Source organism: Ammospiza caudacuta, chromosome 31, assembly GCF_027887145.1.
Source record: "Ammospiza caudacuta isolate bAmmCau1 chromosome 31, bAmmCau1.pri, whole genome shotgun sequence".
Lineage (NCBI taxonomy): Eukaryota > Metazoa > Chordata > Aves > Passeriformes > Passerellidae > Ammospiza > Ammospiza caudacuta.
The window spans coordinates 4,233,535-4,248,839 of record NC_080623.1 but is presented as its reverse complement, the minus strand read 5'-3'; the positions used below and the strand labels follow the sequence as shown (position 1 = coordinate 4,248,839).

At 51.0% G+C, this 15,305-nt stretch overlaps 1 protein-coding gene across 2 annotated transcripts in view; it reads left to right on the top strand.

The window, feature by feature from the left end:
* Window positions 1–733: 733 nt before the first annotated feature.
* Window positions 734–15,305, top strand: part of SCN8A (sodium voltage-gated channel alpha subunit 8) — a 55,812-nt gene continuing 41,240 nt past the window's right edge. For both annotated transcript variants that reach the window (XM_058822222.1, XM_058822223.1), the window contains exons 1-2: window positions 734–782; window positions 9,651–9,980. In XM_058822222.1, the coding sequence (XP_058678205.1) occupies window positions 9,705–9,980 (276 nt within the window). In that variant the 5' untranslated portion in view covers window positions 734–782; window positions 9,651–9,704. The remainder of the gene's footprint in view (window positions 783–9,650; window positions 9,981–15,305) is intronic.

The window sequence follows — 15,305 nt, the reverse complement described above, 5'->3', positions numbered from 1 at the left end:
GTGCTGGGCACAGGGATGCCCCTGACGGCGGACACACGGGTACCGATGATGATAACGGATATAGGGATGCTGGTGCTGGGCACAGGGATGCCCCTGACGGCGGACACACGGGTACCGATGATGATGATGGATATAGGGATGCTGGTGCTGGGCACAGGGATGCCCCTGACGGCGGACACACGGGTACCGATGATGATGATGGATATAGGGATGCTGGTGCTGGGCACAGGGATGCCCCTGACGGCGGACACACGGGTACCGATGATGATAACGGATATAGGGATGCTGGTGCTGGGCACAGGGATGCCCCTGACGGCGGACACACGGGTACCGATGATGATGATGGATATAGTGATGCTGGTGCTGGGCACAGGGATGCCCCTGACGGCGGACACACGGGTACCGATGATGATAACGGATATAGGGATGCTGGTGCTGGGCACAGGGATGCCCCTGACGGCGGACACACGGGTACCGATGATGATAACGGATATAGGGATGCTGGTGCTGGGCACAGGGATGCCCCTGACGGCGGACACACGGGTACCGGCGCCGCTGCCGGCGGGCCAGGCCCGGGGCTTCCCCGCTCCCCCCGCGCCGCTCGCGGTGCCTCCGGAGCGCCCCCCTGCGGCGCGCGCGGGGCGGGCGGGGGCCGGGCCGGCCGGGCGGGGGGAGCGCCGGGAGCGCACCAAGATGGCGACACCCGCAGTCCCTCCCGCAGCTCCCCCCGCGCCGCAGTCCGGCAGCGCCGCGCCGGGGCCGCGCTGAGCCCGCCCGACACGGTGAGTCGCAGCCCCCGAGACCCCCGCGGGCTCCAGCCGCGGCTCCCCTCGCTTGCTGTCCTGCTGGCTCCATCCCCCCCGTAGCCTTGGCGCGGCTCCCCCGGGGGCTCTGCCGCAGAGCGCGGCCCGGGGACACCGGAGGCAGCTTGTGGGGCGGTGCGGGGGGGGAGGGCCTGGGGAGCCCCCAGCCCCAAATCCGCCCCGTGACGGGGGTCCCGGAGCCTTGCCCCTTCTCAGCCATCCCCTCGGTGGATGCCCGGGCACCCCGCACCCAGGGAAGGGGGTCAGGGGCCGGTTCTGTGCCCACTCAGCACTGCCCGCGGGGCTCCGGCACCGCTGCCCCGGCCGGGGAGGGTCCGTCCGCCGCAGCCCGAGGCCCCCGGCCCTGCGGGGAGTGGGGGGGGACGGTGCCGGGCCGGGATCAGCGTCCCCCGGCCGGCGGGCTGGCTCTGGGAAGGGGCAACCGCCCCCTGCGCCCACCCTGGACCTGGAGCGCCGTCTGGGCCCCGTCCTTCCATCCTTCCGTCTGTTCCTGCATCCCTGCCTGCATCCGTGCCTCCATCCCTCCTCCACCTGCCCTCCACCCCACAGCCTGGGGGGCTCACGGGACCCTCCTCCCACGCCCCAATCCGGGGCCGCGCTCTGTGCATTGTAGGAAGGGAGAGCCCGAGTTCTCCTGGATGTCCCTTCCCCCTCGACCCTCGCTGCAGCGCTGCTCTGTCACTCCGCCACCCCCTGCTCCCACCGCTCGACATGCAGAGCTTCCCCTCCCAGGGGGGGATTTTGGAGGACAGGAGGGGTTTTTTTGGTGGGGGGAGATGCTTGGGGCAGTGTTGGTGTTCCAGCTGACCCAGATGTTGGGTCAGCATCGTGGTTGTGCATCTTCCTTCCCTCTTCCCTTCCGCCACAGATTTTGGGGGGGATGGTGAGGGCAGATTTGGTTTATATTATTTTTTCCCCTTCCTGCTGGGAGGGAATTGCACATTCACGAGGTTTTTCTATTAAAAAATCTGGGTGTCTTCCTCCCCTCCCCCTGCGTTCTGGTGCAAACCGATGCCCAGCTGATGTGGGGGTGGGGACACCGGGAGCTGCTCCACGGCAGCGGCTGCGGATGATCCGGGGTGAAGTCGGAAAGTCTGGCGAGGGGAGCGAGCGTGTGCGAGGGGCCGCAGCTACAGCCGGACCCTCGGGCCCTGGAGCTGAATTCTGGAGGGCGATCCCGGCTGTGGGAGGATCATCCCCGTCCGCCCCGTGCGGTGTCGCAGCGGCCGGCGGGAGCCCCCTGAGGGGCCGCGCAGGTGGGGCGGGTTCCGCGGCTCCGGCTGGGGCTGGTGCCGCGTGTGCCCGGCTAACCCGGCCCTGGCACACTGCAGCATTCCGCCCGCACCGGGAGCCGTGACCGGGACGTCCTCTTTTCACACCGGGATGCTTTAATTGTGAGGAACGGGAGGGGCGCGGGGTCCCTGTCCCCCACTTTCCGCTGCCTGCAGACGTAGAAAGGGAGGAAAGTGTGACCGCGGTGATTTTACAGAGGGATGGGGCCTGGAAATGGCCCTGTCCTCCTGTGTGGGTGATGGAGGTTCTGGGAAGCTCTGGGGTCGGTTCCTCCGGTGATGCTCGGGAACACAAGGTGTGGGTGAGGCTGGAGGTGCCCATGGGACACTCCCTGTGCCCATTCCTGTCCCCTCGGGCCGTCGCCGCCCTCTGGATCTCTTCAGGGCAGCCACGTAAAGTTGGTGGAGCTGTTGAGGATCTCTGCATAGCCCTGGGCGTGGGGAGTTGGTGGCTTTGGGAGTAACAAGCCCCTGCACTCCATTGGGACCTTTCCCTGCTGGGTCTGTCCTAAGGCCTTCCATAGCCCCAGTACTTGGGTTTTCCACCCTTTGTGTGTTTAGGAAGTCCCTGTTCTTCACTTTGGTGTTTTATATAAAACTAACAACGTGCCCAGAGGTTTCTTTGATCATCTTAACGTGTTCGGGTGCTTCTGCAGTGTTGTTCACTCAGGGTGGAGGACCTGGAGCCATCACAGATAATTTAATCAGTTATATAAGCTTGTATGTATGGCTTAGATGTAGATCATGGTATAGATACTGTACTGCTCGGTGGAACAATTATAATCCTGTGGCTATTTGGTGGGAGGAGGTTTCTAATAGGCAGGAGGGCGAGCGATCACGTGCCTCAGGAAATGGAGCATGGCTGTGCCTTCATTCTGTTAAGTAAAGCAGAAACAAAGTCAGCATTGAATGGAAATGAAGTAGCTTCAAACCATAAATCACAGCATCATCCTCCTCCCGTTTGGTGCCGTGTCTGTGCTTGGTGGTGGGGCTGCCCAAGTGAGTTTTTCATTAAAATGACCTGGTCTGGGTTTCCATCTAGATGTTGCTGTTTTTCAATGGCTCAGAGGTGGCCCTGAGGCTGTGTGGCCCCATGGGCTCCTGCTGTCACATGGTGGCCCTTCAGCATCGATCGCCTTCCCCAGGCTGCTGCAACTCCATTGACATCGACAGGATCAATAATTTATTGTTGAGTTCAGAGCAATGGGCTGGGTTAGACCTGGAGCAGTGAAACAACAAAACGAGTTGGGAGCAAGCACAGGGGAGTAATTTCAGGAGCCACAGAGAGGAAAGGCATGAGATGGCTCGTGTTGGTGATGGTGGGGTGGAGAACTGGTCCTTGTGGGACACTGGCTGGAATCTGGTGGGGTTCAGGAATGCTTGGACTGCCCCTCTTGTGCCTCATTATCCTATTGCTGTGCAGAGGTGGAGAATTCAAGCAGGGAAGAAGTGGCTTCCTGCTGCAGGAGTGTGTTACAAAACCTCCCTGCCATGAGCTCAGCTTCCAGCCTGCCTTTTAACACTTCACGCGTTCTTCTGGCTTAGACAAAAGCCTCTCCTTTTCAGGAGGGGTTTCTTCACAGAAAGAGTGGTCAGGCCTTGGAAGGGGCTGTGCAGAGATTGGTGGAGTCCCCATCCCTGGAGGTGGCCAGAGAATGACTGGACATGGCACTGAGTGCCCTGGGCACTGACAAGGTGGGGATTGGTCACAGGATGGACTGGATGAACTGGGAGGGCTTTTCCAGCCTCACTGATTGTGGGATTCTGTCTTGAAATGCTGCTCCAATTGTTCTGCCTTCCCTTCCCTCAGCCTTGTCCCGTAACTGTTATTCCTGCCTGATGGAGCACTCCAGAAAATGGGAGATTTTGAGGAGAATGAGCAGCCAAAGCTGGAACTTTGCTCCTTCCTGAACAGAGCCATTTCAAAATTCAGAGGTGTTGCCACCCTCTGAAATTCCCATTCCATGCTTCTTGCACTTCTGCCCCAGCCAGAAAGTGTGAGGAGTTTACAATGAACTCTGCTGAGAGGTGATTTGGGGAGGAATGTTTATTGAGTACTGCATAACACTGCTGAACTGTCTGGGTAGTTAAAGTTACAGGAACAGCTGCACAGGTGGTCTTAAAGTTGTGGAAATAAACCTTTAATTGCTGGAGAACTCTGCCCTGTTGAGTGAAATCAGTGGCAGGATGGTGGTGTCAGAACTACCAGGAATAGCTGACATTGGTGGAGGGAGATGTTTGTCTGACCAAATATTAGGGGGTCATTAGGAGGGAAGAAAAGTGTCCCTCCACAGGGAAACCTGGCTTGTGTTCCAGCACATGTCAGAAATTTTTAACAGAGCACTAGAAGGGGGTTGTTTATTCTTCCCCCTTTGTACTCAAACCGTCTGAGTGCTCCACAACAAGAAATTAATTCCCCCAAAATTATAGTGTAAAATAACCATTCCCTGACTCCTGTTTTATGGGTCATGGATGGGCTGAATGAACCGAACAAGGAATTAAATTTGGGTTAGTGGCTGAACTCTTGCACAAAAGCTATTTTGAACAGTTCATTGTTCAGAAGTTTGAATTTAAAAGGGGGAAGTTGAAGCATTAAAGGTTGTTTCGTTTGTGAACCTCCAAGTTCTGTGTGAGCTTGGAGATAAACACAGGTTGGCCTTGAGTAAGGACAGAATATGGAACTGGGGATTAATTAATTAACTAGGATTAACTAGTTCTGATTCTTGTGACTTGTGAGGGATGTTACTGAAGGCACAGAGCTGCTGGGAGGGAGTGAGGACCTGCAGGAATCCATCTTTAGTCAGTCTTCATTAAAGTGTTGTCAATTAATAATGTTTTCTGTGTGGCCAGGTTAGACAGGGCTTGGAATAACCTGGGGTAGTAGAAGGTGCCCCTGCCCATGGCAGGAGGTGGAACAAAATGAGCTTTAAAGTCCCTTCAAACCCAAGCCACTCAACCATTCAATGATTCCAGTATTTTTCTGTTGCTGTTGGTTGCTTCTTCTGTTTCCTCTGTACATTCTTGTTAATTTTCTTTACCTTTAGAGGTGTGTGTGTCCAAGTTCAGGCCTTTATGGCCATTTCAATACCATGAGCATTTCCCTGCCCTGTCCCAAGTCTGCCCTTGGCCTCTCTTGTTGAGCCAAGCACTGGGAACTTCCACCAGGTTTTACACAGGGTGGGGAAACCAAGCAATAAATGCTGCTTGGGAGTGGAAATATTTCCTTTTTCTTCCTCTTTGTAGCATCAAACGTGCCATAAGAGCTTTCCTAAAGGAAAGTTCCCTCCTTCACTGCTGCTGGTCACAACTCTGACCCTTTCCATTGATAAAATTTGCCTGTTCTGGGCACAGGACAGGTGGGGATTGGAGGCTGAAAGCCACTTCCAGCCATGGGTTTCCCCATGGGTGGGTATTTTGGGTTTGCTTGGAGCTTTTTAGGCTTTCCTGCAGGCAGGATTTCAGGGTGCTGTTCATCGACACCGCATTTTCCTTCCTGGCTCAATCCTCGTGTTGGAATCAAGAGGCACCTGTGTCCATGTGGGTTATATAAAAATTCACACAGAAGGTCTCTCTGCCTCAAAGACACACTGTGAGTGGCTGGCTCGTGGTAATTAATAAAAGGAAGAAGTGTATTAAAGCAAGGAAATTGCCTCAAAAGTGTTTTTTAATTTATTTTGATGATCAGCTTGAATAATTTATTGGAATATTTCATAATGTACCAGTAAATGGACTGCTGGGAACATTTAGAAAAAATAATTAAGTCTTAGCAACTGGGCACCTCAGTGCAGCAGTTTCTGGTGGAAAATCTTGGCATTTGAGCGATGTGTGTGTTGTGTACCCCCAAATCCAAGCTCCCAGGATGAATTCCTGGCTCCCAGTGCAGCCATCCATGGATCCCTAACCCAGTCACCTCTTCTGCAGCTCACCTGGATGCTGGGTCTCTGTCACTGCTGATTTTGGCAGTGTGGTGATTTTCCCCATGCAGTTTTGGGTAAAATTGGGAAAAAACTGTGTCACAATTTTCAGAGCGTTTCTCTTGTTACAGGTTGAAAAACCTGATGTGGGAATGGCCAAAATAAATGCTGGGATTTATCCATCAATCCCAGCAGGACCATTCCTGGTTGGGAAATCACATTTACAAGGTTTTTAGCTTCCAGAAGCTTTACCAGCTGTGGAAGTTTTTCCTTGATGAAGACGAGGTGGAGCCACACATCTTACTTTGCCCATTACCTTAATGGGGGATCATTTATTGGGAAAACAAATGAAGTCAGGACAAAACCATCCCAAGGAAAGAGACCCTCAGGTCCCTTTTATCTGCAGATAGTACACAAGAAACAGCCCTGTAAGTAATTCCAAAATGCCAAAATGTGGAGAAGCTGCCTCCATGTGCAGCTGTGAGCCAGATTTGGGGAGTGGTGTTGGTTTGGTTTAGGTTTGGTTGTGTTTTTTCCTCAGCTGAGTCGGTGCCTCCAGTTGTGGGTTGTGTAATTTTGCACAAATTCCTTCATGCCTTCATTTATTCCCTTTTTTATGCTGTGTCCCTGAGCTACTTTGGTTTCTAAATTCAGGCCTTACATATTTATCTGTGCCATTCAATTAGACCACATCCCCAATGCTGCTCTATAGTTTCACAGTATGTGGGAAATTTGGTAATTAAATGCATGCAAATGCTGCAAGAATAGAATAAATTAATTTTCCTTAATATCAGCAGGCCATTTGGTGATTTCTCAGAGATAGTGTGACCAAGATACTGGCCCTTCTCTCCCCTTCTTGCCATCTTTTTTGAGTCTTTACTATTATTGCTGTAGAAATACCCAGTCGGTTTTATAGGAAGAGAATCCTAAACTCTGGAATTACATAAGGAGGGAGATCTGTACTCCAGGATTTTTTGGATTTCCAAATAAAAGCTGAGCTGGAAACAGCATTTGAGTGTGTGGTGGAGTTTCAGACTGATGTGTGTGTGGATCAGGGTGTAAAGGTTGTGTCACAGCAGTTACAAGGGATAACCTGAGTTCCCTCTGAATGATTTGCACTGGGTGTTCCAGCTTTGGAATTGCTGAGATCTCCAGGTATTCTTCTCAAGGATTCAAGTTATTTATTGGGCTGGGATCTCCAGGTATTTTTACCAAGGACTCAGTGATTTATTGGGTTTTATTTGTTCCTGAAGCCCACTGCACTCCAGAGAGTTGAGTTCAGCTTCCCTGAATTCAGCACCATCCTCATGGCCTGGGCAGGCTGGGGGTGCTTGACCTCGTGCTGAAATAGCAGAATTTTAACAATTTCGTAGTTTCCAAGGAATCTGAAAGTCATTTTTTTTTCTCCAGATTTTTAATATTTATTTGGATGCTGTGTTTGTGTTGTCTTAAAAGATCTGACCTTACTGCTTATCTTTTTCCTTGCTTGAGGGACCCTATTCCAGACAGCTCTAGGATTTCTTCTGTGCCATTTCCTCAAGATTTTTGTGCCATATCCTCACTGGTTTTGGTGCCATATCCTCACTGGTTTTTGTGCCATATCCTCACTGGTTTTGGTGCCATATCCTCACTGGTTTTGTGCCATATCCTCACTGGTTTTTGTGCCATATCCTCACTGGTTTTGTGCCATATCCTCACTGGTTTTGGTGCCATATCCTCACTGGTTTTTGTGCCATGTCCTCACTGGTTTTATGCCATATCCTCACTGGTTTTATGCCACATCCTCATGGTTTTTGTGCCATATCCTCACTGGTTTTATGCCATATCCTCACTGGTTTTGGTGCCATATCCTCACTGGTTTTTGTGCCATATCCTCACTGGTTTTTGTACCATATCCTCACTGGTTTTTGTGCCATATCCTCACTGGTTTTTGTGCCATATCCTCACTGGTTTTGTGCCTTTCCTCTTGGATTTGGTGTTCGGGTCCCTCCCCGAGCACCGTGTCGGGGCTGGGTTCCCTTCCAGCCTGCAGCACTGCAGTGCTGTTGCATCAGTGCAGGGTTTCTGTCATCCCTCTCTCCCTTGGCCTCTTCTGGAGTGAGAACAGGCTGCCGAGGCAGCAGCAGCAGCTCAGAAATGCAGGGTATTCCTGCTATTCCTGCTGCTGCTTCTGGAGCTGGCACGAGGAGCAGAGCTGCAGAGCCCTGGTGGGCGGCTGCGTTCGGGGGAACCAACTTCCTCCCAGCTCTGCTGTGAGCATGGAGTTGCTTTTCAGGGTGGTTTTTCCAGAATAGTTTGTGTTCAGGAGGGCCCAGTGGGGTTTGGGGAGATCCTACAAGCTGCTTCTTGCTCGTGGAACTCATTGAGGTGGCACCTTGGGCAGTGAAGGTGGGTTCAGCTGTGTCCAGCTGTGGTGTGCGTGTGCCTGGAGCTCGTTTTGGGGGTGAAACCAGCAGGTCTGCTCCTCACCCTGGTGCCTTCAGTTTGAGCTTTCGTATTTTCCAGACTCTGTACTGCATTGGTACAGAAGTCTGAACTTCATATAAAGTGTTTTAGCCAGTTCTCCTCACAGCTCAGTCAGACAGAACAATCCTTTTCCAGCCCCAGAAGCAAGGACAGAGCTGCAGCTTCAGGCCCAAAAGGTGTAAACAGCAGGGAATTGAGGAATCTGTGAGGATGGGACTGCATAACCTGGAGCTGGAATTGGACAATTAACCCAATATAGAAATGGACCAAAACTTATTAAAGTGTGAAAACTGATGACCAGTGTCCATCTTGGGTGGAGCCATGGCCAGGCTCTTGTGCTGCCCAAGGTATCCATTGAGGAGATCCTTTCAATAAATCTTTGCTTAATTCTTTAACTCTGTCTAGCTCTGTTCCAGGAACCTCTCAAGGCGTCACATACAGCCTCAAGGCCTGAAAAGTATAAATAAAAATTTATAATTGTATGAAAACTCGTAACTATTGTCCATCTTGGGTGGACAATAGGTGCCATGGCCAGGCTCTTGTGCTGCCCAAGGTGGATCCTGTAAAGGCCTTTTTAATAATAAATCCCTACTTTATTCTTTAACTCTGTCTAGCTCTGTTCCAGGGTGCCCCTCAAGGTGTCGTCTACAGCCTCAGGGCTTGATAAGTATAAATAAAAATTTATAATTGTATGAAATCTTGTGACTCTGAGTCCATCCTGGGTGGACAATGAGCCAAGAGCCAATGAGCCATCTTGGGTGTAGCCCTGGCCAGGCTCTTGTGCTGCCCAAGGTGTATCCTTTGAGAATATCCTTTGAATAAATCCCTCCTGCATTCTTTAACTCTGTCTAGCTCTGTTCCAGGAACCTCTCAAGGCATCACCTACAGCTTCAGGGCCTAAAAAGTATAAATAAAAATTTATAATTGTACGAAAACTCGTAACTATTGTCCATCTTGGGTGGACAATGAGTGCCATGGCCAGGCTCTTGTGCTGCCGAAAGGGTATCCTGTAATGGCCTTTTTAATAATAAACCCTCCTTTATTCTTCATCTAGCTGTGTTCCAGGGCATCACCTCCATGGGGGTGTGAGCAGCGGGGCTCCCGTGGCGCTGCCCGTGCCGCTCTCACCTCGTGCCCGTGTTTTCTCCCCGCAGAGCTGACCTGCCCGGGGTGCAACATCTCTAAAGAAGCTGCTGCAGGATGAAAAGATGGCAGCGCGGCTGCTCGCACCACCAGGCCCCGAGAGTTTTAAACCCTTCACTCCGGAGTCCCTGGCCAACATCGAGAAACACATCGCGGAGCTGAAGAAGAAGCAGCGCTCCAAGCAGGACAGCAGCCACCGGGACGACGATGAAGACAGCAAACCAAAACCAAACAGTGACCTTGAGGCGGGCAAGAATTTGCCTTTCATCTACGGGGACATCCCTAAAGGGCTGGTTGCTGTGCCACTGGAGGACTTTGACCCTTATTATATGACCCAGAAAGTGAGTCTGCGAGGAAGGAGTTGCTAAAGCGCCTTTTTTTCTTGGGAGTTTACAGGTTTGGGTATGGTTTGAACGGAAGATAAAGGAAGGGAGTCTTGGATGGGGATGGTTTGGTTGTTTTGTATATATAAAATATTAGAGGTGATATGATCGCCTCTATCAGTCAGTCTTTAAGGGTGGAGTTAGGAGAGCAAGCTCTGGAAACTAAAAATAGTTCAAGTTGTACTAATGTGCCAATTTGAACCATCAGGGCAATAAGAAGAATTTAATGGAGGGGTAACAGTAAGGGTTTTAGTGTGTATTTCATCACTTACGTGGAATTCAGTCTGAAGTTGATGGTTATGAAGCACTGGGACACAGAATCGTGGCAAAAAAGGAGACTAAACTCACTTTCATCTTAATTTTTATTTGTCTAAGGTGATGTGGCAGGAAGCATTTATGGGTGCTGAGGTGTTTGGAGAAATGGTGTCATGAGGGAATGGTTGGTAAATTCTGCTGGGGATGAAGGGGAGGGATCCACTGGTGATGGAATGAGGAGCATGGACACTGATTTCATTAGAAAGCAAAACTGAGGTTCTTCAGTGTTTAATTTCATTGCTTTCTTTGATACAAGTCTAATTGAGGCAGCTGAGACAGTCACCATCTCGAGTGGGGCTCAGCTGTGCCTCTGGGGGAGCTGCAGACTGAGCTGTGTGGGTGACAGGAGCTGTGCTGTGGCTGTTCAGAACTCAGAACTGGCTGAGTGTGGAATCTGTCATGGGTGATCAGTGAGTTTGGTCAGAGTTTTTGTTGGGACAGATGTTTGTGCCACGCTCAGGAGTGACTCTGAGACTGGCAGGGCATCACTGACATGAAATCAGCTGAATTTGGGGAGTGATGAGAGTAACTGACCCTTCTTTACTCTGATTAATGTAATGCTTGTTTGTGTCAATTAATTCTTGTGTCCTGAGTGCTGAGGGCAGGTTCTGAGTCAGAACAGGGCTGTGAAATTTGGGGATCTGTGTTTGGCATCGTGGTGCCCAGCTGATGTGCTCCTCCAGGAGATGCACTACCAGGAGCTGCAGCTTAGGCTCCAAAATTTGCCCTGAACCAAGATAAATATCCTCAGGAATACTCTTTATTTATTAAACAAATATTTTCTCTTTATTAAACCAATCTGGCTCTGGTGAGATCAGGTCATAGAATTAAAAGATTTGGGTTGTGAGGGACCTTAAAGCTCATCCAGTGCCACCCCTGCCAGGGCCAGGGACACTTTCCACTGTCCCAGATTGCTCCAAGCCCTGTCCAGCCTGGCCTTGGACACTGCCAGGGACCCAGGAGCACCCACAGCTTCTCTGGGCACTCTCACAGGAGAACTCCCAAGGTCTCTCAACCCTTTTTCCCACCACAGAAATGTCTGTGATGCCACTGTCAGAGTTTTGAAGCTCTCTGTGTCTGTGAGGTGCAGGGCTGGTGTCAGTGGGAGAATTGGGCCAATTCATGTTTATTCTGGCTGAAGGAGGGGGCAGTGCTGAAGGGACAGTGGGCAGAGCTCCCTGGCTCTCAACATTCCCCCCCAGACCCCAAAAGGAGGCGCAGGGAACCCCCTTATCCCTCCTGCCGCATCCGTCTGCGCGTTTGCCTCCCAACACGAGGCTATTAATAAACCTTTCATTTGGAGAGGCAGGAATGAGCTGCATTCCCTCTCTGAAGGCATCTGTCACATCCCTGGGAATGCAGGGAAGGTTCTGGAGATGGGAGCAAACCCCCCCAGCCCTGCTGACCTCCCCACAAACCCTGAATCCTCTGCTCCCCTCCTGTCCATCTCAGCCTTGCCTTAGTGCTCCGTGCTGCTTCCAACAGTCAGTGACTTTCCACAAAGAATTTTTTTTTAAGGCCATTAAAAAAGGCCCTTCTCTGAATCATCAGGAATTACGAATCTGCTTGAATCATGGGAAGTTTTCCAAGATTTTTTTTTTTCCCTCCCCTTCTCCAGAAGGTTTTGCATCACAGGTCTTTGCTTTTGCAGCGTGCACGGGGACGAATCAGCTGGTTGCTTTTCCCTGCAGGAGGACACGGTGATCTTGGTTTGTCTAAGGAAACTGAAACTGCATTTTAACAGAGCAGCTGAACTTCCCAGCACCTGTAAGCTGATATTTAAAGGAGAAACAGTGTGACCTGGAAACAGCCGTGGCACAGGGAGTCACAATTCCTGGGTTTGTAGCCCAGCAATGGTTTTGTCCAAGGTGCTGCTCTTTCCTCTGCTCAGTTTTGCAAAATGAGAGTCACAGAATCCCAGAATCCTTGAATTGGAAAAGACCTCCAGGATCAAGTTCAGCTTGTTCTCAGCTCTGGACACATTCTAGGCCCTGAGTGTCTCAAAGTGAGGGGTAAATCATGACTCTGAGGAGAATCTGGAATCCCTTTGCTCACAGGCAGCAGCTTTGGGAGCTGCTTTAGCTCCTTTTTGTCCCTGTGTAAGGACCAGAAAGAATTCTTTCATGTTTTCTTGTTTTACAACTTGTAATGTCTTTCCAGTTCCTGGGTAGGAGCAATAGTTACCCATTTTTATTATGGAAACCCAAAACATTTCAATTAATATATCCAAAAGGCAGGTATATGAACTTCCTCATTCATATGTGCAAACAAAATTCAGGAAAAACCCCCTGTAAGCAGCCCCAGCCTTGGGAGCAGAGCAGCCTCATGTCCTTAAATCCTTCAGTGTTTATTAAGACATCAGGACCATCTTCCTCTTTCATTCCTACAGCCAGGATTTCCATTTTGGAAGTTTTTCCATCTTCTGTGCCTCTCTTTCCTTCTGAACCATTCGTGGTCCAGCCCATCCCTCCTCAGCACCTCCTCACCCTGTTCTTTCCCTCTGGACTCTGTTCTTTCCCTCTGGACTCTGTTCTTTCCCTCTGGACCCTGTTCTTTCCCTCTGGACCCTGTTCTTTCCCTCTGGACTCTGTTCTTTCCCTCTGGACGTGGTGTTTGCCACGTTGGGGTTGTTCTCCTCAAACACCTTCCATTTCCAATTCCCTGAAATTCCATCCCTGCTGCGGGATGAGGTGAAGGTGCTCCTGCAAAGGCTGCAGTGATGAGGCAGCAGAAGGTCCCTGGATATTCTGTGGGCAAGTTTAGGTGGATAAGATGGATTTCAGTGGGAAAAGGAGGAGTGTCCACACACACACACACACAGGTGAGGTCTGACTGGGCTGGGACGTCTGAGGTCACCCATGGCCTCCACAGAAGCACCTGAGGATCTCTCCAGAGCCTTCGTGCCAAGGGAGTGACTTGCAGCTTTGTCAAGTCACATGCCAGCTTTGGAAACGGGCCCTGTGGGTCCAGAATGTCACCTTGGCCCAGGAAAATCACAGGGATGTGAGGGACCAGCTGCAGGAGGCACGTCTGGCTCTGGGATGTGCCTCAGGAGCCTTGGCTGTGGTGTCTGCAGGGAGAGCTGGTGACTCTGCAAGGTCACGACACCATTCCTGGGTTTGCATTTCAGAGAAGTCACCAGAACAGAGGAAAGAGTCAGAACCATCCCAAAAAAATCAGATTTTTATTCTTATTTCCAGCATCTCATTGCCTTTCCCAGGTCTTGAACACTTTAATGGTGTTTTTTCTTCCACTTTGGCTTCAAAGGAGCAGGAAAAGTGAGTGTGGAAGGGAAAGAGTGAAGAAAGGAGGTTGGATTCCCTGGCAGGCGTGTTCTGCAGTCCTCTCCAGGTGTTGGAGGGAAGGCAGAGTGGGATGGAGCTGTTGGTGCTGTGGATCCAGGCATGCAGAGCTGGGATCAGGGAGTGCCAAGTGTGGAATCTGCTCCCATCTCCTCAGTAACTGCAGCCCACTCGTGAGGGGGAAAGGCTGGAGGATTATTTCTGGCCAGGAGGCAGAGTGGATTTCCTTGCACAGATTGTGAGGTCCTTAAAACTCAAAAATCAGGGACTCCCTGCAGCAGCTGCACATCTCCCAGGGCTGGGGTCTCACCTGAGCAGGACAAAGGGGTTCAGCCCAGGCTCAGGGGTTCCTGGGGCACGTCAAACCTTCTCCCCAGGGCTGCTCTCAGCACTGGTTGTGTCTGTAATTCCTCAGCCCCCAGGGTGGCTGAGTTTGCTGTAAATTCCTTCTCCAGCAGCCCCAGTGGCTCGCTCAGGGTGTCACCAGGCAGCCACTGCTGCAGGAATGTGCTCCCATATGTTCTGAGGCTGTTCCTAAAGCTGTTTGCTTCTGAAATCTCCTGCCCACTCCCCCTCACTCCCCAGCCATCACAGAGCTGCTCGGTGGCAAACCTGCAGGAAGCAGGGATGTTTTAAATCTTGCTGGAGCTGGAATGATTCTTGCCATCCCCCAGTTGGTTCTGTTGCTCTCCCAAGCACAGTCATCATTTTGCAGATTGATTTTTATGGAACCTTCTTTTTATGAAGAAGGTTTTGGTGAGTCCTGATGAACTTGGTGGGAACTGAAGAGGATGGAGTTTTTGGGGAGTCCAACCAGACAAAACCATCTCCCCAAACTGACTGCAAAATACGTTTTTCCAGGTATCACCTTCCTCTGAGTTTTGAGCTTTGCTTCAGCACATCTTAAAAGCTCTTAAGGATGTTCTTGGCCCAGCTCCAGAAAATGTTTTAAGAGCTTGCAGCCATTTTGAAATGGAGCTTTAATATGTCAGCAGCAGAATGGAAAGCTAGGAGAGGGTTTAAATTGCCAAACACTTCTTGGCTTTTGGGCTTTTCTTTCTATTGACAAGACCAAGTGGAGATTTACTCAGGGTTTTAGAGGGTACACAGGGGAATGGTGGATAATCCATGAGCAGATTGGAATTCTGACACCTCACTGGTGTGAGGGCTGTGCTGAAAGGCCCAGGGGTGATGTGCTTTACAGGCAGGAGCAATTCAACAGGGTTTGTGATCTAAAAGGAGAAATCTGGGCAGAGCACAGGGAGAAAACAAGGAGCTGCCTTAGGTGCAGTCACACAACAGGTGAGGGGCTAAGCAGGAGAAACATGGAGTGCATGTTTGGTAGGCAGTGGGATGATGAAAACTTAGATTTGTTCATGGAAAGGGTGGTCAGGTATTGAAAGGGGCTGCCCAGGAAGGTTTGGAGTCCCCATCCCTGAGATTTCCAAGGAATGAGTGGACACTCAGCACTGTGGGCTTTGGGAGGTTCCTGTCTTCTTCCAGCTCCCCTTGTCCCACGTAATGTCCAGCACGGTCCTGCTGGAGGGTTCATGGCTCAGAAGGTGTGGGAGAGTTGGGAAATCCTTTTTAAAGAGATTTTAAAAAAGGGGGATGTGAGTCCTGGAAAGTTTGTGGTGTCAGGGACAGGGGGGGAGCTGATTCCTAG